The sequence below is a fragment of the Pseudophryne corroboree genome, chromosome 1 (genome assembly GCF_028390025.1).
Source record: "Pseudophryne corroboree isolate aPseCor3 chromosome 1, aPseCor3.hap2, whole genome shotgun sequence".
Lineage (NCBI taxonomy): Eukaryota > Metazoa > Chordata > Amphibia > Anura > Myobatrachidae > Pseudophryne > Pseudophryne corroboree.
In genome coordinates, this window is record NC_086444.1 from 1,234,646,300 (window position 1) to 1,234,670,687 (window position 24,388).

A 24,388-nucleotide genomic window follows, 5' to 3' on the forward strand; every position below is an offset into this window, starting at 1 on the left:
TTCATGTTTTTTATTAAGGAAGCACAAGTATAAATATTTTATATATATATATATATATATATATATATATCACTATTGTGTATAACTTATTCTGTATGATTTGCTTTTGCCAGTAAATAAACAATCAGATAATAAGAGCTGTGAATCCCATGTTTGAGCTCCTTTTGGAATCATAATTTCATAATTCATATGTATGAGAACTGTTCTTGTTACTAACAGCCAGCAGAGTGCGTGGGAAATATCCCTTTGTTTTTCTTGTGTAGAGTAACCCCTTCCCACAGCACCTGAGGAATGTTACCAGCTTGATTAGAGCAGCTTGCCATTATTTATTGCAGTTCAGTGAGGCATATATGGAGCCAGCATTAGGAGGGCATGCTGGGTCCTGTAGTGCCATTTGGAGGATATAGGGGTGCCTCCAGGTAAGCTAGCTCTCAATATGGATATGTTTTGTATGTGCCATTATCATGCGCTGTACATTAAGCAATTGTATGACCCATAGTGGATGTAATTATCATTATTATTATTATGCTGTGTGTGAGTTTGGGGAGTGGTGCCCCCCAGGTCTGGTGTGACCGGCTACCTTGGGGTAGCATGCCATAATATTTATTTATCACTTATGTAACACTTCTATTTTTCCACTAATGTTACTCTTTTGAGTATTTTATTAACACCCTTTTTCTGTATCACTTTCTAGCACATAGCTTCTGCTTCTTTCCTATTAACACATATTGCCACTATAGTATTTCAGTGGAGTGCTGCCCTGGGGTGGTTGGGCCTGAGCCGACATTGTGGGGTCCAAGCCCTGGACTTATGCTTAGTTTTAGGGACCTCCAGCAATAGAGCAGCCGTGAAGTGGCCTGGAGGCTTATCATATCTTTTGCAAAACATATGTAACGAAGAGATCTAAATTTCCTATTATTACATAGTGTATAGTTCTTGTTACTAACAGCCAGCAGAGTGCGTGGGAAAAAATCTCTTTGTTTTTCTTATAATTTGTGGACCCCAGGAAATAAATATATCTGAACATAATGGATAAAAAGAGGGCGCCCATAGTGCAAATCATTTTTTTTTATTTAAAAAAAAGTTATTTTAAAGCACCACAATACAAATTGCAGTCTCATACCAAGTATCATACCGCTGTAGGCTGGATACCACCGGATGTAAAACAGAAAGCCACGGCAATACTGGAATACTTCTCCAGGGAATGAAATTAGAACAAAAGACTTTATCCACTGGACACTGCTCACTACCAGCATGACAATATTCTGGGCATACTGTACACAACATTGGATAGGCCAAGACCCTACGTGTTTCGTGTAATCACTTAGTCAGTATAACAAGGCTGCAATCTCTCTTGTTGTATTTTAAAAGAACTGTTTTTAAGTGAATAAAATAATGGACTTGCACTATGGGCGCTGCCTTTTCCCACACACACCACACACACACACACACCCACCCACACACACACACACCCACACACACACACACACACACACACACACACACACACACACACACACACACACACACACACATATAGATATAGATATATATATTTTTTTATTTTTTATTATTATTTTTTTCCTTTGTCCATGTCACTAAATCCAGATCTTCCTATACTTATTTACATAAAGCAATTTTGATGCAGGTCTTATTAATTAAGCAATGTTTAAGGAAAACAACAGGTTTTGCATAATATCATGTTCAAGTACAGTATCTAATGGTTTATGTACTATTTTTCCCCAGTATTGTTTTTCTGGAGTTAAATTCAGGTTTTATAAGCAGAATATACAGCTTTGGGAAAAATATACAGCCCAGAACTCCAGCACATGAGGTCAGTATGGCGAATATCTCCACAGCTACCATGTATTTCCCTTTGGTGCTCAGATAGGCCGGGATCATTGCAATCCAGACACTGCAGAACACCAGCATGCTGAAGGTGATGTACTTGGCCTCATTAAAGCTGTCCGGTAATGTCCTCACCATGAAAGCCAGAATAAAGTTCACAGATGCCAGGATCCCCATGTAACCCAGCATAGAGTATAACCAAAGCACTGACCCCTCATTACACTGAATGATGATCATTCCCTTATAGGAGTGATGGTCATACTCCTGGTAGGGAGAAGATACAGTCAGCCAGATACCACAGATCAGAGCTTGGAGAGAGGAGAACACAATGACCACATGTTTAGATACTTTGAGTGTGACCCACTTCCTCCAGGAGCTGCCGGGTTTGGTGGCTTTGAAAGCAATGAAGACAGTGACCGTCTTGGCTAATACAGAAGAGAGAGCTGTGGAGAAGAAGATCCCAAATGATGTCTGTCTGAGTCTGCAGGTTATATCCACTGGTCGGCCGAGGAACAAGAACACACAGAGGAAGCTCAGCAAGATGGAGACCAGGAGAATGAAGCTTACAGCCCGATTATTGGCTTTCACAATTGGGGTGTCCCAGTAATAAATAAAGTTCCCTAATATAAATAATGTTATGGCAGAGAAAGATAAAGATGTTACTGCAGATATTTGCACCACAAGGTCCTTTTCATAGGACAGAAAGTCATATATTTTGGGTACACATCTCACTCTTCTCTCATCCGGCCACTCTTCATCAGGGCATCTATGGCAGATCTCACTATCTAAAATGTAATATAAAACCATACATATAATCTCAGTGGGTCAGTTATTTTGTTCATTATAAAACAATTAAACAGTACAGTATGAATGTTCAATATAAATCTGCAAAAAATAAATAAATGTGTTTTGTCAGCAATGGGAGCACTGGACATTTGTTCTACTGAAATGTTTCATGGGGTATGTACCAAAAAGGGGGGTATCAGAGTTTTTGTTTTATTAATGTAATACTTATGTCTCTCAATAAAAAGTGATAATTACAGTAACTGAAACAAAGTACTGCAATATAATATGTAGTGAATTTGGAATGTGGTATTTTATACTTTAATGGGAGAACACCAACATAGTTTTGTGCTATTTGCAATATGTTTTTATTCTATGGTACAGTTTGTCTTATATACTGATATTTTACTATGACAATTGTAAAATCTTTACTCTCATATGATGATTTATCTTATGTATATACTGTAACACATTCCTACCTGTTGTATTAGAAATTTCTCCCTCAGAACATGGGACACAGTCATAGCAGCAGACATGGAATCCTCCATTAAAAGCTTTTCTGTATCCAGGAGGACATCTGTCATTGCACCGAGATTTTGTGATCTTGTACATGCATTAAAATATATAATATGATTCAGGATTTTATATAAATCATTTAATTTAATTACTGTTTCTTTTTATTTGCAAAACAGTTTACTATTTTTTTTTTCTCTTAGGGATATTATAATATGCTGATATGCCCTAATCCTCCAGTGATAACATGACCATATCTTCTGTCCCTCAGGTTTGTTGACTCTTTTTCATCCTAAAATTCACTATTTCCTTAACTCCCCACATTAAGGCTTTATATTTATACATATTTATTCAGGCCATCTTCAGTAGCATAAATAATATATAAGATTGCAGAACCAACAATTGACAAGAATGTGAGCAAAAGGGATAAGTAGTACTCACTTGAGGTACAGATGTAGCCATGCTCATCATTGCTGAGATGTAGAATGCTGCAAGATGTCTTTCTGCATGACACTATGGGCTTTGACTATAGATAGCAGCAATTGCTCCATCAGCTCCTTTAATTCCATTAGGAATTAAAGTAGCGATCACTGGCTGCAAATAATCACAGACCAGCATACCAAGCAGAAGGCAAAGATGAACATGGTTACATCTGTATGCCAGAGCATTCATTTGAGAAAGTCATGCAGAGATGAAGTGTTAGGTAGGTACCTGCTCATGAAAGCTTACATCCTATAGGGAAGAGGCAGACAAACTTAGTGTGAAACTATGAGGAGAGTTGAAAAGGTATCAAAGACTGGAGGTTAACAGGAATGACAGTAGAAATTTATTCTGAAAGCATGCTTGAAGCCTTGGAGATTAGTGTAGGTGGCAAAAGGTTACAGATATGTCCACCACATTTAAGCTGTATGTCTGTATAAGGATGTATACTATGCCTTTTGATTTTTCTTAAGATATGTTACATTAATTTGCTGATTTATCTGAATTATTTTGCAGAAAAATAAAACTGGGAATCCATCCAATCACTAGTCATGGTGGAGCATCTTAGGTGCACGAGGACAAAGAAGTGGATGAAGATTTTGTAAATCAGGGTAAGGAGATGGAACTTGTAATGTACTGTAGGTGACAGAGAACCAGTGTAGTGATTGGCAGACAGGGTAGACTGATGCAGAGTAGCAACAGAGAACAATTATTTGAGCATGTAAAATATATTGATGGTGTGATATTGTATGGCAAGAAAAAAAATAAGTTACAGTAATTGAGGCCAGAGATGGAGAATTGGCAGAAGTGGATTCTACAGGAACAAGGACGGTCTCAATAAGCGGAATAAAGGAAATGGAGGAGTTAAGGATTATTCACAGACAGTACACTTGAGAGACAGAGGAGATTGTTTCACCTTTAAAGTACGGGGAGATGAGAGGAGGAACATATTTAGTTTCAGGTTGTCCAAAAGACAATTGAAAACATTAAGCATGAGAAAAGGTAGAGTTCAAAGGAAGAGGGATACATTTAGATGTCATTATTGAACAATTCATGTTGGTGAACAATAAAGCTGCAGAGATCATCAATGGAAGAGGTGTAGATGGAGAAGTGTAGAGGGCCACAAACAGATACTTGGGTAACCCATATTGTTAAGTGATAAAGGGATAAAGTAAATTAATGGGGAAAAACAGAAAATAAGCACTTGGTTAGGAAGAAGCTCTCACAGGAGGACACTGTCACAAAGGCATATGGAATGGAGTGTCTATAAGAAAATATGGTGGGCAAAAATAACAATGGAATAAAAGCATTTGAGAATGTGAAGAACAGAGATGTGACCATTAGACTTAGCAGTCTGGTGAAAGTAGGAAAGGTTGTGTTGGTGAGATGGGAAGGACAGAAGTGGAGAATACAGGAATGAAACCGCATTGGAAAGACAAGTGGAAGAGGATAAGGTTAAAAAGGTCTGAAGTAAGAGATGTCATAATGTGTGTACTTGGAGCATAATTCAGAGATGTACGGTATGTTTACCTAAGGTTTAGACACATATCCAATTTTTTATAGATCTGCACATGCACATAACCTGCATATGCTCAGATCAATTTAGTTTGATCCACCCAGAAATGAATCATTTATCCTCATTGGCTATTAAAAAAAACCTAAACTTTGATCATTTATTTTCCATTCTCTTACAAAATTCTCACTGAATTACATATAAAGTAATTCTTTAAATAGAGCATGAATAGTTAATTATAGAGGTCAAAGATATAAGTTACAAAAAAAGTTATGTATTTGAAATACAAGAAAGAGATTAGCCTGACAATGTGGGATATGTATGATGCAGTAAAAATAGCGGAAAAGTGAGCCACTGGCGAATTTACCCACGGCAATCAATTATATGCTGTGCATAATTGTATAAAATGTACTTGATAAATGTTATCTCTCAGCTGATTGATTACAATGGACTACTTCTCCATTCTCTTCACTGCTTCATCCATCTACCCCAACGTGTTCTAGTATTACACATAATTATGCACAAGGCTGTTCCTAGACAGCTGAAACTTTCTTAAATCTTTTTCTTCCACTTGGTTAAGACATCACATTTCCAGGTGACTGACATGAACAAGACTATTGATGCAAGACAATACAGGCAAACCAAACCCTCCAGTCATGACCTGTATAATTCATGACAACAGGAGGTGGGGTTCATGTATTAGCCTGTGTGAATGGGAAGCAGAAACCTATAACATTGCGAAGATTCAGGGAAAAAAACAATATGGAGATACAGAACTAAAAAAAAAATATTAAAAATAACTGCTAATTTTAGTAAGCATCTTAATTTTACTAAAGATGTGCATATTGTGTATGTGTACATTTCTTAAAGCAAAATCAAAAGAACAAAACATGTACTGTATTACATTATTTTCAATATAAGTGCAATAATTCCTGTAGGCTTCCACTTTGTCAGGTCACCCGTTAAGAGCAAAAGAAACAAACAGTGAAGAGGGGCCAAAGTTATATGAAATAAAAAAATGAATAAACTGTTAAATGATGAAGTATAAGTCAAAATATTTAAGCATAAATGCCTTTGGACTTGATAATTTGACAGTAAAGGGATTGATATATTTTAGGATTCATTAGATCATTGGGAACAAGTAGAATTGATTTGATGTTATAAGGAGTGCTTTGGAAGAATAAATGTTAAGTTGTGTACACACGGTGAGATATATCCTTTTGATTTTGACTATATAGTCAAAATTGTAGGGAAAGTTAGTGGAAATCACAAGGGGTTAGGCAGCTTACGATACTGAATCATCATGATGTGCATCACATGGGGTCAGTATCGCAAGGTTAGATAGACTGTGCAGGCAAGTCAACCTTGAATATCTAGTGTATATAGTACAAAGTATAGTGAAAATTGACACTTAGTCAAAATCCTACATAGTTGAAAGTACAGATAATCAAAACTGGTTCTTCTGGGCTCTGGTGGAGTTCAAGGGTCATCACATAGTCAAAATCAGGCTTAGCAAGTATCTCACTGTGTGTATGCATCTTAAGATGAAGTCTGTGATTTACTTCTGTACAGAGCAAAGATTTTCAGATGCAAACTAAATACAGCAATGTAAAATTCATCAGCCTTATAGTGTATGCCAGATGTGTTTACTCAACGTTCCCCAAATATACCCTCAAGTATGTCTCCCAATCTCATTATTATAATTATGATACAGTATGATATATACAAATGTTTTCTAACTACACCTTCCTAATTTATCTTGTAAAGTTTCCATCTGTCATATGCCCATGATTTATTGGGTCTGGTATATAATACTGGCAGTCGGGATGCCGGCAGTCACAAGAACGACAGTGGCATCCTAACACTGAAGATACAGACAGTGGACAGGGTAAGTATTTTTACACTACACTTTCCCCTAACCTAACCATTCACCCTTCGGTGGTGGTGGCTATGGCTAATCCTCTGGGGGTGGTGTCTATAACTAACCACCCTCCCAGTGCCAAACCCTAACCCCACATAGTGCCTAACCATAACCCTTCCCCGTGCTCTAACACTGAGGAAGCCACCAAAGTCTAATAGGCGGGGAAACGCGTCTGTTTCATCTCCCACACACACGGGATAGCGGAGTTACATTTACCAGCCGGCTGGTTAATAATATACCCCTGTGCAAAGAGGTGCACAAGGTGGAGAAGTGACCATTACCCCCGAGAAAGCTGAGGGTGAGCAAACAGCCGTCAGGAACATCGCTGCTATAGATGTGATTTACGGACTCCAGATAAGGCAGAATGAAAGAGCTGCAGCCGGGAGGGTAATCATCCAACCACGGTGAAATAGGTTTGCTGACTGATCCATACACAATATGCTAAGATATTTTATCTGCTAACAACAGCTTTGGATTTAGCACAGATATATTATTTGCATGGCCATGCATGACTGCTTTCTATCAAACTAATATTGCAGTTAAAACTAACAAAAAGTGACTAATTGCATTATTAAAGTAACAGGCATTTATCAACTGCAAAGAAAGGAACTTTCAAGTGTATGCGTTTATTGCTACATTGGATATATGGACTGAACAGTAAACTTGTAGCCATAATAGAAAGTATCATTCAAGGACTTTTAAACAGAGACTTGGTTTGCATTTATAATACAGCTTTTGCAGGTCACTGTCTATGTGGATGGGTGTAATGTACATGTGTTTTACTAAAATATGAGTCAATTTTATTGATACTGGCCGGTACTAATTTTTAGTTTTTAAAATCAACCATTTAATAATAACATCTACTGCAGATTAAATTAGCGCTTTCCTACTGTTTTTCTTGTTCTATTGATTTTTAGGGGTTTTCAAACCAATTAACCCTGGGAAAGCAGCAATTTCTTCTGTGGAATAAAGGTGCCTGTGTTTTTTTGGTTTTGTTTGCATAATAACTAGACACTTTGGGGTGTATTTACTAAGATCCCGATTTTGACCGAGATGCCGTTTTTTCTTCAAAGTGTCATCTCGGTAATTTACTAAACTCAAATCACTGCAGTGATGAGGCCATTCGTATTTTTTTGGAAGTCCAAGAAAAAAATTACGAATGAATACACCATCGGTCAAAACGCGGCTGTTTAAGTATGAATCTCGGTCATTTACTAAGAAGTGCAAAGCAAAAAAAAAAAAAAAAACACTGCCGTGAAAAATTACAACTCGTAAAAAAGTGCTAAAAAAAAACAGACCTGCTTTTTTTTTTAACGTGATTGGATAGGCATGCACGGATCCATGAGATCCGTGCATGTATATCAGTGGGAAGGGGTGGGAAAGTGGTTATTTTCAAAAAAAAATGCGTGGGGTCCCTATGACACCTATGATAGTATGGCACATCTGCATGTATCAGACATCAACTGCATCCCTACTGTATATGATATACTGTATTTCATCTTCTCTTACCATGCCATTTCTCCACGTGATTTCTCCTGCTTTGATATTAGAAACCTGGTCATCTTCTGATTCTTCAAAGGTGGTCACAGGCTTTATAACAAGTTTATATGATGTGTTAGTTTTATATATAACACAGTTTGCAACTGACCACTTAGAGGGCAGATCTCCTCTCTCATTGAAGGTCATCTCTTCTCCAGTGGGATCTGTGTAATGAAGGTTTCTCATAGAGAGTCGCTTTCATTAGGAGATAAAAATGTCTGTATAAGTAATGGCACAAACACAGTAAATGTTCTGTACATACACATCCACTTATAGCATAACTGTGGCCATAGATTGTATAGGTAATGAGAGAATGGGTCTATTTACTAAACATAGGAAGGAGATAAAGTAGATGGAGATAAAGTACCAACCAACCAAATGCTGTCATTTATCACACACAGCCTGTAACATGACAGATACGAGCTGAGTCTCTGGTACTTTATCTCTGTCCTCTTTATCTCTCTCCAATGCTTAGTAAATAGGCTACTTTGTTCTTAAGGGGGGCATGTACTAAGAAGTGATAAAAGTGGAGAAGTGAGCGAGCGGAGAAGTTGCCCATGGCAACCAATAAACTGCTCTGTATGCTTTTATGGTATGCAAATTATAAATGTTACGTCAATGTTGATTGGTTGCATGGGCAGCTTCTCCACTGGCTCACTTCTCCACTTTTTTATCACTGCTTAGTACATGTCACCCTTAGTTTAGTATGTGCCACATGCTGATCCTGGTAGTCCTGATCTTTCTGAATATCCCTGTTTTTCCCCTGACCAGGGATGGTGTGGTAGTCAGCAGTTTGCCCCTTTTGTATTCTGTCATCTTCTATGACTGCACAGATACAGTAGAACATATTGTAATGATGATTTTTTTTTTTTTGGGGTACAAAAAATTCCCAAATCTGCGCCTGTATGTGTAAGCTGCTTTGATTTTGGTTATAAATTAAACAATAAAAAGTTGTATCAAAGCGCTATGAGTGAAAAGGGAATGGGGAGGGAGAGATACCAGTATGTTTACAGCTCTTTTTTGAGTTGATAAGATGAGTGTCCGGAATTTTATTTTTAATGAGTGAGTTTGGATTCCATATAGTTGCCTTGTGGGATATCCTCAGCAGGTAGTAGTGGGCTAACTGTCCCTATCTGTACCTTGCTGTGTTGATGTTTGTTAACTCCCGTGGCTGGTTTCCAAGCTTCTGCCTCACGATCTCCACGGCCGAGTTGCGGGTTTTGCAGCACTTCCGGTCGCGGCAATGACGTACTTCCGGTCACACGGTCCGTGTGACCGGAAGTACGTCATTGCCGCGACCGGAAGTGCTGCAAAACCCGCAACTCGGCCGTGGAGATCGTGAGGCAGAAGCTTGGAAACCAGCCACGGGAGTTAACAAACATCAACACAGCAAGGTACAGATAGGGACAGTTAGCCCACTACTACCTGCTGAGGATATCCCACAAGGCAACTATATGGAATCCAAACTCACTCATTAAAAATAAAATTCCGGACACTCATCTTATCAACTCAAAAAAGAGCTGTAAACATACTGGTATCTCCCCCTCCCCCCTCCCCATTCCCTTTTCACTCATAGTGCTTTGATACAACTTTTTATTGTATGATTTTTTTTTTACCTCTGTTCAGTCTGCTGAAATAAGTAACTTAGGTGGTCATTCTGAGTTGTTCGCTCGCAAGCTGCTTTTAGCAGCATTGCACACGCTAAGCCGCCGCCTACTGGGAGGGTATCTTAGCATCTTAAAATTGCGAACGAAAGATTCGCAATATTGCGATAAGACATCACTGTGCAGTTTCTGAGTAGCTCTTGACTTACTCTGCCAGTACGATCAGTTCAGTGCATGTCGTTCCTGGTTTGACGTCACAAACACTCCCAGCGTTCGCCCAGACACTCCCCTGTTTCTTCAGCCACTCCTGCGTTTTTTCCGGAAACGGTAGCGTTTTTCCCCACACGCCCATAAAACGGCGTGTTTGCGCCCAGTAACACCCATTTCCTGTCAATCACATTACGATCGCCTGAACGAAGAAAAAGCCGTGAGTAAAATTCCTAACTTCTTAGCAAATTTACTTGGCGCAGTCGCAGTGCGAACATTGCGCAAGCGCACTAAGTGGAAAATCGCTGCGATGCGATGAAATTTACAGAGCGAACAACTCGGAATGACCACCTTATTCTGCTGCTTTAGTGGAAACAATGTGCTAGTTCTATGCCAAAAACAACCCCAAGCTACTGTAGATGCTAGATTTCCTCCATATGCATATTGCTAGGGTAAAAAGGTACTATTTAATGTAGATTTAATTTATGTAATTTATGTAGAGGTTGTTGCTTCGTCAGACAACTTTATTGCTGTTTGTCTTTATGTTTTCCACAGAACTAAGAAAAACTATTTGACAGAGCAAATGTGACTGATGTAGGACCTTAGAGATTGACATGTTACCATGTGACTGCAAAAGTCAATGCCAAACAATTATCTCTTCATTTATTACATACATGCAAATAAAATATCTGGAGTGTTTACTGGGATTGTAACGCACAGCAGAACATTGGGAACTTAATTCCAGTGCTCCAGCCAGTTGCTACTAGTATTTTGGAGTTTTGGAACAAGCCCTGTTCTTTACCTACAGTACTTTCTAGATACAGCAAATCTTCTACAGTATATACGGACATACACCTACATATCCAGTTCTAGTGATACTGGGGGTAATTCAGATCTGATTGCAGCAGCAAATTTGTCAGCTAATGGTCAAAACTATGGGGGTAATTCAGACCTGATTGCTAGGCTGCGTTTTTGTACAGCCTGCGTTCATGTCTGAACTGTGCATGCCTATGCAACACAATACACAGGTGCGTCGTACGGGTAAAAAGCAGATCGCCGCTCAGCAATGGGTTTGTGCAAACAATCCATTTGCACACGTGAATGCAAGGAGATTGACAGGAAGAAGGTGTTTGTGGGTGGCAACTGACAGTTTTCAGGGAGTTGTTGCAGGCATGTCCAATTGTTTGCAGGGAGGGTGTCTGACATCAATTCCAGTCCCAGACAGGCTGAAGTAATCGCAGCGGCTGAGTAAGTCCTGGGCTGTGCATACTGCACAAGATCTGTTTGTACAGCTCTGCTACACATGCGTTTGCACACTTGCACAGCGAAAATACACTCTCCCTGTAGGCGGCGACTATCTGATCGCAGCAGTGCAAAAATCGCCTGCTAGCAATCAGGTCTGAATTACCCCCCATGTGCACTGCAGGGGGGCAGATATAACATGTACATGGAGAGAGTTAGATTTTGGTGGGTTATATTGTTTCTGTGCAGGATAAATACTGGCTGCTTTATATTTACACTGCAATTTAGATTTCAGTTTGGACACGCCCCACCCAAATCTAACTCTCTCTGCACATTTTACATCTCCCCCACCTGCAGTGCACATGGGTGATCATTCCGAGTTGGTCGCTATGTTTTTCGTTCGCACAACATATTCGCAAAGTTGCGATAATGTTGTAAAATTGCAAACTTCCGCCGCCAACGTATTTTTGCTATTTCGTACGCAGTATTACACAAGGTAGGCTTATGCCATATTACAACGCAGTAATGCGAATCCAACGTATACGCACAAGCTTCATCGCAAAAATACGATGTCATCTTAGATTTACACATTTCTCTTAAATGTGCTAAGGCTTTAGCAAAAAAACGCACAGCAATGTTTTTTTGCCACTAATTAAGATGACACCTTGCAAGTCAAACTCAACAAGCGTCTCTCAATTTAAAAACCAATTAGTGTACTGATTGATTGTGTGCATGACCAATTAAGTCTGCAAAGAATACCTCAAGAACACTTTGTAGTCCTAATTGGACATTACCATGTTTTGTTTTAAGCAAGTGCAAGAGATGTGTAAACTGTGCCTGACATAAATGTAAATAGCATAATTTTGTGTGCTTGTTTAGTGTGTGAATGTATGTGTTTACATTTTGTTTAAAAAATATAACCTACTAAGTAACCTAATTTGTATGTAATAAATAAGACTAATGTTTAAAGTATTTTTGTATTTTTGTTGTTGTTGTTAGGCAACCAATTTTTGCATCGCAATATGATTTATTTTTTTACAATTAAAAACATCATAAGCGCATAATGGAGTAAATGTTTTTTATTTTTTAAACATAATTTTTTATTTTCAAAACTTAAATTAACTTTTTTTAAACTTTTTTGTTAAATTAATTTTCTCAAAATTTCAACTTCACATAACATGCCCTCAAAATGGGCCTTCATGCGGTCAACGATGACTGCCAGTCTTCTGGGATCTCCAACGGCAACATCTGAAATGCAGAGTAAAAATGCAATTTTAAACATAACTCACATTACCTATTACTTCACAATTCCACAAAGCACACTTCCATATAAAATAATATACATCATGGATGTATAAAAGACAAAACAGTAGCATACCAACACACAAGCATACTCAGCAATGTTTGTCATAGCAAAATTAAAATGTGTAAAAGTCTAACACACCATGATGTACATTTACTAAGATGGGAGTTATATTTAGGTTGTGATGTTGTCCATAGCAAACAATCACATTCGACTTCTCTTCTAGAAAGTTGGAAATAACTGTAACTTTGTTTTGTTTTGGTTGCTATGGTAAACATCCAATCTTGTATCAAACCCCCAAATTAGTACATGTAACCCCATACTGGTCTTCATTCACATCTGTAGTGAAACAGACTTGTTTTTTGTTCAGTTTTGACCTGCATCATCACAATGCATATCAACATCTTCAGAAGGACAACATATCCTAGCATGCCCACACTCCCTGAAAGGCTGCCTTACAAAATAGATAAGTTAAAACTTGTTTGTTTGTTTTTTAAATTGCATTTTGTGATTGTAACTTACACAACACAAATCATTGTGTCGTTATGCTGGATAACAAAGTGACTCCTGCGACTTTTGAATTAAAATATTGCAACACCCAAGCTCAATTGTTAAAGTTAAAACACTCACAAATTAACACTCTGGTCTAAATGTGTTGCATATAATGTTTCATATCCAAACCGTGTTGTGCATGCAAACCTGTCGACATAGTGATTATCAACCAGATGTAGACACTGTACATATAATGTCCCACACACAAATGTGAATGCATCATCCATACCATGATGAAGAAGACAAGCATTTAACCTAGAGAAAAGATTGGCCACTGTACCACATTTTTATTTTATGATTGTTTGTTGTATATTTCTTAATTTAAAAAAAGGAATGTGTCCGAACTTACTTTCCTCAGCCACTTGTCCACCTCCCTCTAGTGCCTCTGGTGCCTCTGCTGCCCATTCTGTATCAGATGTAGGCTTGCTTGGTGATGGAGGCTGGATGGGGGATAGGTGCTGGCTGGGAGATGGAGGCTGGAGGGGTGAGGTTGGCTGGATGGGGGCTGGATGGGGGAAAGAGGCAGGATGGGGGAAGGAGGCAGGATGGGGGAAGGAGGGTAAAATTATGTGACAGGATGGAAGGGGGAGGTAGTTTCAGAGTGGGTTTGGGAATGATAGGGTGAGGGTGGGGGTGTGTTTTTTTGGGACACAGAGGGTGAGGGGGGCAGAGAGGGGAATTTAGCCAAAGAGTGGGCTTGGGCTGGAGAGGGGGTGTGGGCTGGAGAGGGGGATTGTGCAGGAGAGGCTGAGGTGGGTGGAGAGGGGGATTGTGCAGGAGAGGCTGAGGTGGCTGGAGAGGGGGATTGTGCAGGAGAGGCTGAGGTGGCAGGAGAGGGGGATTGGGCAGGAGAGGCTGAGGTGGCAGGAGAGGGGGATTGGGCAGGAGAGGCTGAGGTGGCAGGAGAGGGGAATTGGGCAGGAGAGGTGGTGTGGCGTGAAGAGGGGGATTGTGAAAGAGAGTGTGCGTGGGCTGGTGAGGGGGACTGGGAAAGAGAGTGGGCTTGGGCAGGAGAGGGGGATTGGGCAGGAGAGGGGGTGTGGGCTGGAGAGGGGGATTGGGCCGGAGAGGGGGATTGGGCCGGAGAGGGGGATTGGGAAGGAGAGGGGGATTGGGCAGGAGAGGGGGAGGGTGATCGTGAAGGGGATGGGGATGGGGAATGTTGCTGGGGTTGCCTCCCAGCACCAGCACCTTGCCGTTGTGCTCGCCCTATAATGACATATGTTAAATTTATTAAAAAACATAATCATTTTGAACCACAGCATATTCCTATTACTCTGTTCTGTACCATGTTAAAGAGACAGGGGTAACATTACTAAGTTAGTAAAATATATTTTATGGTGATGTTGGCCTTATCAAACAATCATATTCTAACTAAACTATTAAATACCTTCTATCAATTAAAAACTATATTCACATTTTTAAGTCTAAACAACATCCCCAGTTCAAAAAAAAAAAACACATTTAGTAAAAAAAAAAAAAAAACCCCGCTGAGCAGGTTATTTTGTTCAGTTTTCTGCCTGTGTAGTAATTATGCACAACAACATACAGTCAGTACCATACCTCCCAACATGAGTCTCTCCAGGAGGGACAGAATGTTCTGCTCCGTCACTTCACTCTTAATGTATGATTGCCATCACTTGTGCAGAGAAAACTTGAGAATAAAAATTAAGTGACAAATCCCTAAGCAGAGTATTCTGTTCCTCTTGCAAAAGGTCATGTTGGGAGGTATGCATCACTGCTTAACCTACCTACACACACTCATGCTAATTGTAGTTGTGCACATTTTTGCACTCACACTTAATGAAAGTATGCAAAGGTTATGCGTAAAACCCATCATGGCACAAAATGTAACTTACTGCGGACACGTAGGGTCCGGATCTGTTGGCGGAGCTCCGCCAGGAGGTCTGGCGTGCGCCTTCGCAGGTCGCTCCAGCGCCTCTCCAATTGTATGATGCTCCTGCGGCTGCGGAGGCGGCTCCGAAACAGGCGGCGGACCTCCGCGTAGGCCTCGCGTTTAACACTATTTGGGACAAATCGCCCTACGCGGCCTACGCGTCGGTCCATCACCGCCACTAGTAAGCGGAGCTCCCGCCGGGTGAAGGGTGCTGCACGCATCATGGCAATGGCGTTTTCCTTATTTGGGCATATATTTATAGTGTGTGTTAGCATGTGATTGGTCTAAAATCTATGCTGTCATTAAAATAAACTTTATTGATGTCTGCAATGCTGTGAAGAGCAGAGTGGTTAGTTCGCTAGAGCGGAAATACGCAGTCGCGGAAGAGCATGATAAAACTCAAAACTATTCTCATAAAACCCCCAACACAAACACCCAAACAAACACACACGCACACACACACACACACACACACACACACTTTGTATTAAATTAACACATAAATCTGTGTACTCACCACATTTTGTGTGATAAATCAGCTGCACAGTCACAAAGTGCCCAACATTTAGTAACATATATTGTTGTTTAATTAAAAAAAAAACAGGATAATAAAAAAGGACACTATTTAGCAACGTCACATTATTAAATTCAAAGAAAAAACATTGTAAGCTTAACATGTTTTTTTTTTAACAAAAAAACATAATATATTCTCACACACCCTAACAATTACACAATGACCTTACAATAGTGACCTAAATGACATCTGAGCAAAATGAGCATAAGCATACAGTGTTTTTTAGTAATTTCTAAAAGTTGATCAAAATACACTATACCTGAAATATTCTTGCACAATACTTGCCCTTACTTCACTTCTCCTCCGGGAAACACTCCCACCACCAAATCTCCGCCCATCCCCTGGCTCCTGATCTGGCAATTCCTCTGTGTAAGGAATCTCAACGCGACTCCTTACCGCGATGTTATGGACTATAGCGCACAGGACCACTATTTTACTTGCCATCTCCGGCGAATACATGATGTCGCCACCAGTGCGGTGGAGCACACGAAAACGTCCTTTAAGGACCCCAATTGTGCGCTCCACCTGCTGTCTAGTGGCAGTAAGCGCGGAGTTAAATGCCGTCTGTGGTCCTGGCCTGGGCTTACGGTAAGGAGTCATGAGCCAGGTGGTGCAAGGATATCCACGGTCTCCTGTTTGATGAGAAGATTAAATTAGAATGAGAATATTATTTAGTTATAAAAAATTTGCATTAAAATATGTTTAAAAACTCACCCAATAACCACATGTCTTGTCGTTGACTTGATCTTAATCTCTGCCATATCCCTGATTGTCTAATGACATAGGCATCATGTGAGTTTCCAGGAAACTTGGCATTCAGGGAAAGGATCTGGAGGGATGGCCCACAAACAACCATTACATTCAGAGAATGAAACAGTTTCCTGTTTCTATAAATTTCTTCATTATGTCTTGGTGGCACAATAGCTACATGTGTGCCATCCACAAACCCAATAACATGTGGGAAGCGACTACCACCTTCCTCAAATTGCCGCTTTACCACATCTAAGGCCCCATCATCCAAAGGCATAGCAATAAATTGCTTCACTCTCTATTATGGAGATAGTGTCTAGGATTAGATGTGGTGGCAGCCTGTATCTTCGCAAAACCACATCATCTGGCATCCCAAAAAGGAGGACACAGGTGCGGAAAATTGGTGGCCTAGCACGCCTCCGTTGCCTTGGTTGATAAGGAGCCGGTTGCGGTTAGCTGGCTGGCGGTTGGGGTGGGATTGCTTCCGTGGGTTGGGGTGGGAGGGCTTCAGCAGCCACAAATACTGACATCACCAACTTAAAATAAAGGTAAGAATATTGAGAATAAGACAATTTAAAAACACACATTGACAACCATAATCAAAGTAAAATTGTCTGGGTGTTAACTTACTGCAGGAGCATACGACATTTATTCTGGAATCAATTACGGACCAAGTATAAATTTAGAAACAAAAGTGAAAGCACAAATTAGAATTTTGATTCAAACATAGGTTAACCAAACCAATTCTCAATGTGTAAACAAGCCAAACATACACATATAATAAGAACAACAAAATATATTCAAACAACTAAGTATAAATAATGAAAATTATGTTAAAAGTTTAAACAACATTCTAGACAAAACGGATCCCTTTAGTAGCTATTACAGGCAAGAACAGCACTACTTTGAGGCAAAATCAATAAAAAAAACAAAAAAACAAAAACAAAAAGGAAATCAAATTGTGATTACAAACATAATATATAACACTTTGAACACACACATACTCCACAACACACAGGCCTAGGCTACTTACCTGCTCAAGAAAGCAACAGAGATTAATTTCTTAGGCAGAACCAAATAAATCAGGCTAATTTGCCACCAAAAGAAAATTGGATCAAGTCTCCACAAATAAATACCTACAAGAAACACACAAGGAGTCCAAGAGCACATATAGACAATTACCACAAAGAGACACAAACACAGGCATAGGGTACTTACCTGCTCAATAATACAGAAGAGAATTTCTGCTTAGGCAGGGCCAAATAAATCAGGCTAATTTGCCACCAAAAGAAAATTGGATCAAGTCTCCACAAATAAATACCTACAAGAAACACACAAGGAGGCTAAGAGCACATATAGACAATTACCACAAAGAGACACAAACACAGGCCTAGGGTACTTACCTGCTCAATAATACAGAAGATAATTTCTGCTTAGGCAGGGCCAAATAAATCAGGCTAATTTGCCACCAAAAGAAAATTGGATCAAGTCTCCACAAATAAATACCTACAAGAAACACACAAGGAGGCTAAGAGCAACAATAACAAAACAAACAAATATAACATAAACACTAAAGTACAGGTTAGCCAAAATAAAAAATAAAAAATTAGAAACAGATATCCTACCAAATTCTGAAACACACCTGCATTGCACCAACAAACATACTTGCATAAAAATAAAAAACGAATGCAGGAATACTCACAAACGAAACTTCGCAAAACAAACGCAATACTCTGTACATGCTATAAGCTAATAAATGGAAAACTGTATGCTTGACAATGCTAAAATTACTCACTCTGCAAAGTTCAAAAGACCACCTTCTCACACCAGACACAGCAACTCCATTAATCACACACACACTCACAGCGTGCAAACCAGGCCCTTAAATAGGCAGTACAATCAGTAACACTATTAGCATACTGTACACCTGTGTGAATGAACGCGGCGCACGTAGGTATAAATAGCCACACACCTGGGCGTACAGACGTCATCTCCAACATGGCTACTCGTGAGGATTTAGCAGCAGAGATGGACCACATTATGCAGCAGCAGATAGCATTGACAAAAAAACGCATACAATGCCAGAGACGAATGCTGGAATCCGCCTCTGCGGATTTGGAAGAGACAGGACCCAGTACTCAGGAAATTCCAGCTTCTGAGCCCCAACAATTAAGTGGGGATACCCTGGCAGACACACATACTGGGCAAACTGAGGGAGAATCATCATTAGCCACACAAGCACAACATACAGAAGCTGCTAGTGACGAGGAAGATGGTGAGGAGAAACAGGAGCAAAGCTCACAGGTTACCTCCAGACGTAAAAAAAGACAGCCAGCATTCACTAAGAGGGAGTTGCGTGTTTTGGTCACGCAGGCCATGTCCAAAATACATAGAGGACCGAAAAACATGGGTGCTGCTACGAAAGATCGCATCTGGAGGGACATCACACATTCTGTGAATGAAGTCGGCTATATCGTCAGAACATCACAGGAAGTTAGACGACGGTAAGTGCATCTTGGCAGTCCATTCTCTGTGCTAAGTAGTCTTAAAAATGTAGTTACATGTGATGTTGTGTATAGCAAACAAAAGCAGAACATGTGTCCTATATATTTATTACCTTAAATAATAATACTTGCCCCTATTTTACCAAACATATGTAGTTGGGCCGACTTCAAATCCCGCCTGAAGGGCAAGAGGTCTGCAGAGTGGAATGCCTCAAGGGCTGCAGGTGGAGGACCAGCTGTCGCTGTGGAGTATACAGAGTTGGAGAAGATGGCGATGGACTGTGTGAGTTCTGAGGAGGGCCAAGGGGTGTCTCATATGGACACGGACCTGCCTGAGATCCTGACGGAGCATGACTTGCCAGGTAAGTTTACACACTTATTTGTCTGGTATTTAAACTGTATTACAAAAACAATAACTAATTCTTTATTGTACTCTTTTCCCACACATTCTTCTATTTGCTTGGCACAAAACACAGCACAGGGGGGTGAGCAGTTTGAGTCACAGGAGGGTTATGTGGCTGAGGCTGAGGTGGAGGGACCTAGTGGGTCTGGCAGTGTGGGGCGACAAATCCCACCTCTGCAGGTTCCAACTGGCCCCCCCACCCAACCCTCTGCTATCCCGGAGAGAGCCTAAATGCTTTTCAAGACGGGGTCATCCGGGAGGTAAGCCAGATAGCTGTCCGGCTCACTGAGCACCGAACCAGTGTTGAGCAATGTGTTGCTCAACTCTGCCAAGGTCTGGCAGTGATCAGGCAGGGACAAGAACAACTTGCCTCCTCATTCCAAAGCCTTGCAACTAACATCTTGCAAGGGCTCCAGGCCATCGCTGTCTCCCTTGCCCACAGTGGCAGAGAGCCACCCACATCGGCTCCCTCCCCTGCCCCTGCCCAGGAAGAACAGCCCACTGGGCAGGGCCAACGAAGGTCGCTCCGCAGACCAAGCCAAGAAGAACAGCCTCAAGCGGGGAGAAAAAAAAGAAAGTGATGTCTCTCCAGATGGGCAGCACCCATGTTTTTCATGTTGTCTCTATATTATTTTGGAGTTGGCTTGTGTGGCCAGAATAGCTAACTCCCTCTTAGTGAAATGTATTAATAATGTTTGGAGGTATTGTAGCCTGTGAGCTTTTTTTCAGAAACACCAGAGCCATCGTCCTCTTACTAGTGTGCTATGTATTGATGTGTTTGTGTGGTGGATCCTAATTCTTTCTCAGTTGGCCCAATATTTTTGTCTGGCAGGGTGTTTAATATTTTTTTTTGGACTTCAAATTATAATTTGGTCAGAAGCTGGAGTTTTCCGAGTACTGAGTTCTGCTATATCATTTGTGTCAGTGGCATCTGCTTGCTGCTTGGTCCATCTCTGCCTGTGAGACTCACCTGTAGCCATGTTGTTTTGATTTCAAAATATATTACTACAGTAATAAAAAAAAATAATACTTAAAAAAAAATGTGTACTTTATTCAAGGTAATGCATTAGGTAAATCTTAGTTCCAGGAAGATTAGGTAAGCATATAGACACTTGGGTAACAAGGGAACAATCTGCAAATTATAAAAACAATTGCATCTTTAAAAATCCTACAGGTATGCCTTGCACCACACTTTAAGGTCCATATTAATTAAAATGACACAACTCTTTTTATTATTTTCTATGGGCAACAGAACATCATTTAAAACATTGACAGATATTAAAAACAAAGATTAAAGTATCATTTATGCACAAAATTAAGTGTATGCTGCATTATGTTGGTCTCAGTTTATTTAGGTTAAATGTTGCTGCTTTTTAATTACATTTTGGTTAATTTCACTTGTTTGCATTTGGTAGTCTTACACACATTAAAACCTGCCCATTATAAAAATATTTACACACCAACTTGAACACAAATAACAACCTTATTTGGCAGTGTGACAGATTTATATGTGATTAGAATAAACATGTAATGTGGGTTCAGACAATTGCTGTTTGCTAACTTTCATCTGAGCAGTATTTAACAAGTAATTGGCCAACAGATGAATGTGCTCTCCAATTAACTGCTAATTAGTGCATACACACTTGTAACAGTACTTCGCACATGCAGAGTAACTGCAGACCTACTCGGCTGCTGCGTGAAGATTGCAACGGATTCCTATGTTAGGTTTAACAGCGACAATGTTTTTTTGCGAAAAACACGCCTATTGCTAGTTGCATACTCCCACACTGTACGCCCACTTTCACGCCCATGTCAGACCATTGCGAAGTCTCGCCTCTGCCACGCCTCCACCACTCCCCGTTTTCGTTTCTGAGTAACGTGAGGTTTTTTTAAAGTATTTCTGCACAAGTGTCATTTCGTTGTGCTCGCGCATGCGTATTTACGCTTTTGCGCATGCGCAGTTAGTTGGCTTCTTGCCATTTGCGATGCAATGAATCTCTGCAAACAACTCGGAATGAGGGCCCATGGTTTTGCCGTTAGCTATCACATTTGCTGCTGTGATCAGATATGAATGAGGGTCACTGCCCTTTAGTTGTGTCTGAACATGCTACTGCGTATCTGCCAATTACTGCTAATGATCTCTGTGACTTATCTGGCCTCTCCAGTCCTGGCTTTAGACTGATGACTTATCTTCCTGAGATGACTGCCTCAGACATAGATTGTTTCCCATCTGCTCTTCCCACCACCCATGACCATATGTAGATCACTACTTGACTTCCAACTACATTACCTAATTACTTTGTCTATGCCTCCTGATTTCATATACTCCCCTCTTATTTGTCACATTAGCTGCTTACCTGGGGGACTATGACATGTGCAACACAGCAGAAAGGACAACATGCAGGGATCAGTGACATGTATATACTGGGTGCGGTATGATATACTGACAGCTACAACCCACCTGTTGGTATATAAGCAGTGAGGCATCCTGTGTTTGCTGTTCTTGCTGCACTTTGGGCCCGGTGGTGAGATTTACTTACAACAGATTCTATTCCCACTCTGTAGGTGGCATGAAACCAACAACCGAGTGTGAATTAGAGAAGGTGTAGGGATTCTGACTGCAGGTAAAATGTCAGAGGTTTGGATTCCGGAGTCACTCTCCTGAACACCGGGATCCTGACCACCAGCATTATAAGTACTTCCTATTTATACTCTATACCCTGAAGATAAACAGGACAAATACAGACTGATGAGTCTGCAGAACCACTGACTGGATTAATGATCTATAATTATGCCACCAACCAATCGATTTGAGCCTAACATCATGGCAATATTGTTGGCAAATCAAATTCAAGAACTCAATACGGACAATTCTCTCGTCACTCTCTTACATACACACAACTTACTGTTTGCTTTAATTCAAAAGATTTATCTTTATTTTTATGCAGATTCATTCTGTTCAGAGCATGAGCCAGAGCATATACTGACATGTATGTATAGTGGGGCTTCGATTGTGCAACGCCATAAAATTTCTCTGGAATATAACTTTTCCTACTGCAATTATGTCCAGAAACGTTATACATAAGCTGATATAACTTATTTTTGAAAATGTTTTGTGAAAGACAGTGATGACACAGGAGCCAAATATCTTCCAGTATGGGGTCATCAGGTCTTTCAAATGGGTTTACATTGAGAATAAAATTATTAATGTTGGGGATTTTTTTAGGAGGCAATATAAAAATTAAGCTACAATTTATGGGTGGGAAGTAGATACCATTAAAATATTTTACATTAGTCCACGCGTCACTGAGGATTACTGTGACATCCTCATTAATAGCTTGATTCTCATAAATAAAATAAGCAAAATATATGGAACCAAGACCACATATTACTATAATTCTAGCTGTAAATTGTTTCATCTCCTGAAGTTTCCTTCTATTAATTCTTGTATTAATGGAAAGTTTAATTATATACTCAATGCAGATCCCATGCTGGCTCATCAGTTTACTCAGTTCCAGTAATTCCATGTCCCCACTATCATTACTTGGTGTAATGACTCCAACCCAGTTCCAACCAAAATGGAGCAGACACTTAACAATAGCTGCATAACGGTCCTGATCATCTGGGACAATCCGGGAAAAAGTTGGATATAATTGTCTGTCATTTAGGACAGGGTCAGTGGCTCCATAATTGATCTATGGAAATAAAGTATACTGTTAGAAGTAGTACATTAGTACAATAGCAGTAAAAAATGTAATCACTGGGGTAATTAGCAGTATTTTAACATAGTACAGTATTTTGTGAATTTGAGATAAGTGCTCCAGACAGTTTTTTCTAGTATACTTTAGCTTTTGGAACATCCCCTGCTCTCCAGCTATTATTTGCTACAGTCAATATCCTACACATGGTGAATATATAAGGAAGGAAGTATATGTATCCAGTTCTGGTAAAATTTCCTTCTCTTTGGATTGTGTGTGAACCTGCTACTGCTTACTTGAAAATTACTGTTTTTGGCCCAGAACTCTTTGAATTCTCTAGTATCTGCAATCCTGACCTTGAACCTTTTCTGGACTTATTTTCACTAGCTTCTTGTCCAAAACCCAGATTGTTTCCCATTTGCTCAGGTCTCCTGACTATGCCTCTGTCTCCTGAATTCATATAATATGGTATTTTAGTCATCCCTAGTTTGTCTCATCTGGTGCTTCCCTGGGGGATTATGTCCTGTGTAGCACAGCAGCAAATTCTATATGCATTACAGAGATCAGCGGTGAAACCCTGTGTTCCTGTATGTTTATACTATATACTGTACCATAAATACAAGCAGTGCCAAACACTGCCGAGTCAGCAGAAACATTACCTTGAACTGTGATTCATAACTATGCCACCAGCTAATTGATGTGAGCGTGACACAAAGGCACATGAGGTGCCGAATCAAATTCAGATACTGAAGTGTTGCTCCAGCAGTGGAGAGAGAGATTAGGTTGCTAAACATGTATTTTGTGGAGACTGAAGACTTTTCAAGAACTTAAAAACATCTGTCAACCTTATTTTAGACCAGAGTTTGGGAACCTTCAGCCCTCCAGCTGTTGTTAAACTACACATCATAATAATAATAATAATAATAATAATAATGATAATAATACTAATAATAATAATAATAATAGCCATCCCAGCATACCCTGCAACAGTTTTAGCATGGCCAAATAGCAAAACTGTAGCAAGGCATGCTTGTATGTGTAGTTCAACAGCAGCTGG

At 40.0% G+C, this 24,388-nt stretch overlaps 1 protein-coding gene across 1 annotated transcript; it reads right to left on the minus strand.

Moving 5' to 3' along the window:
* Window positions 1-1,725: 1,725 nt before the first annotated feature.
* LOC135052529 (vomeronasal type-2 receptor 26-like) lies at window positions 1,726-23,812 on the minus strand. The gene is made up of 6 exons (XM_063957437.1): window positions 23,639-23,812; window positions 22,540-23,328; window positions 8,568-8,792; window positions 3,856-3,876; window positions 3,111-3,234; window positions 1,726-2,633 (listed from the first exon to the last, which is right to left on the minus strand). The coding sequence occupies exons 1-6, from the start codon at window positions 23,810-23,812 to the stop codon at window positions 1,726-1,728; spliced, it is 2,241 nt and encodes a 746-aa protein (XP_063813507.1).
* Window positions 23,813-24,388: the final 576 nt, after the last annotated feature.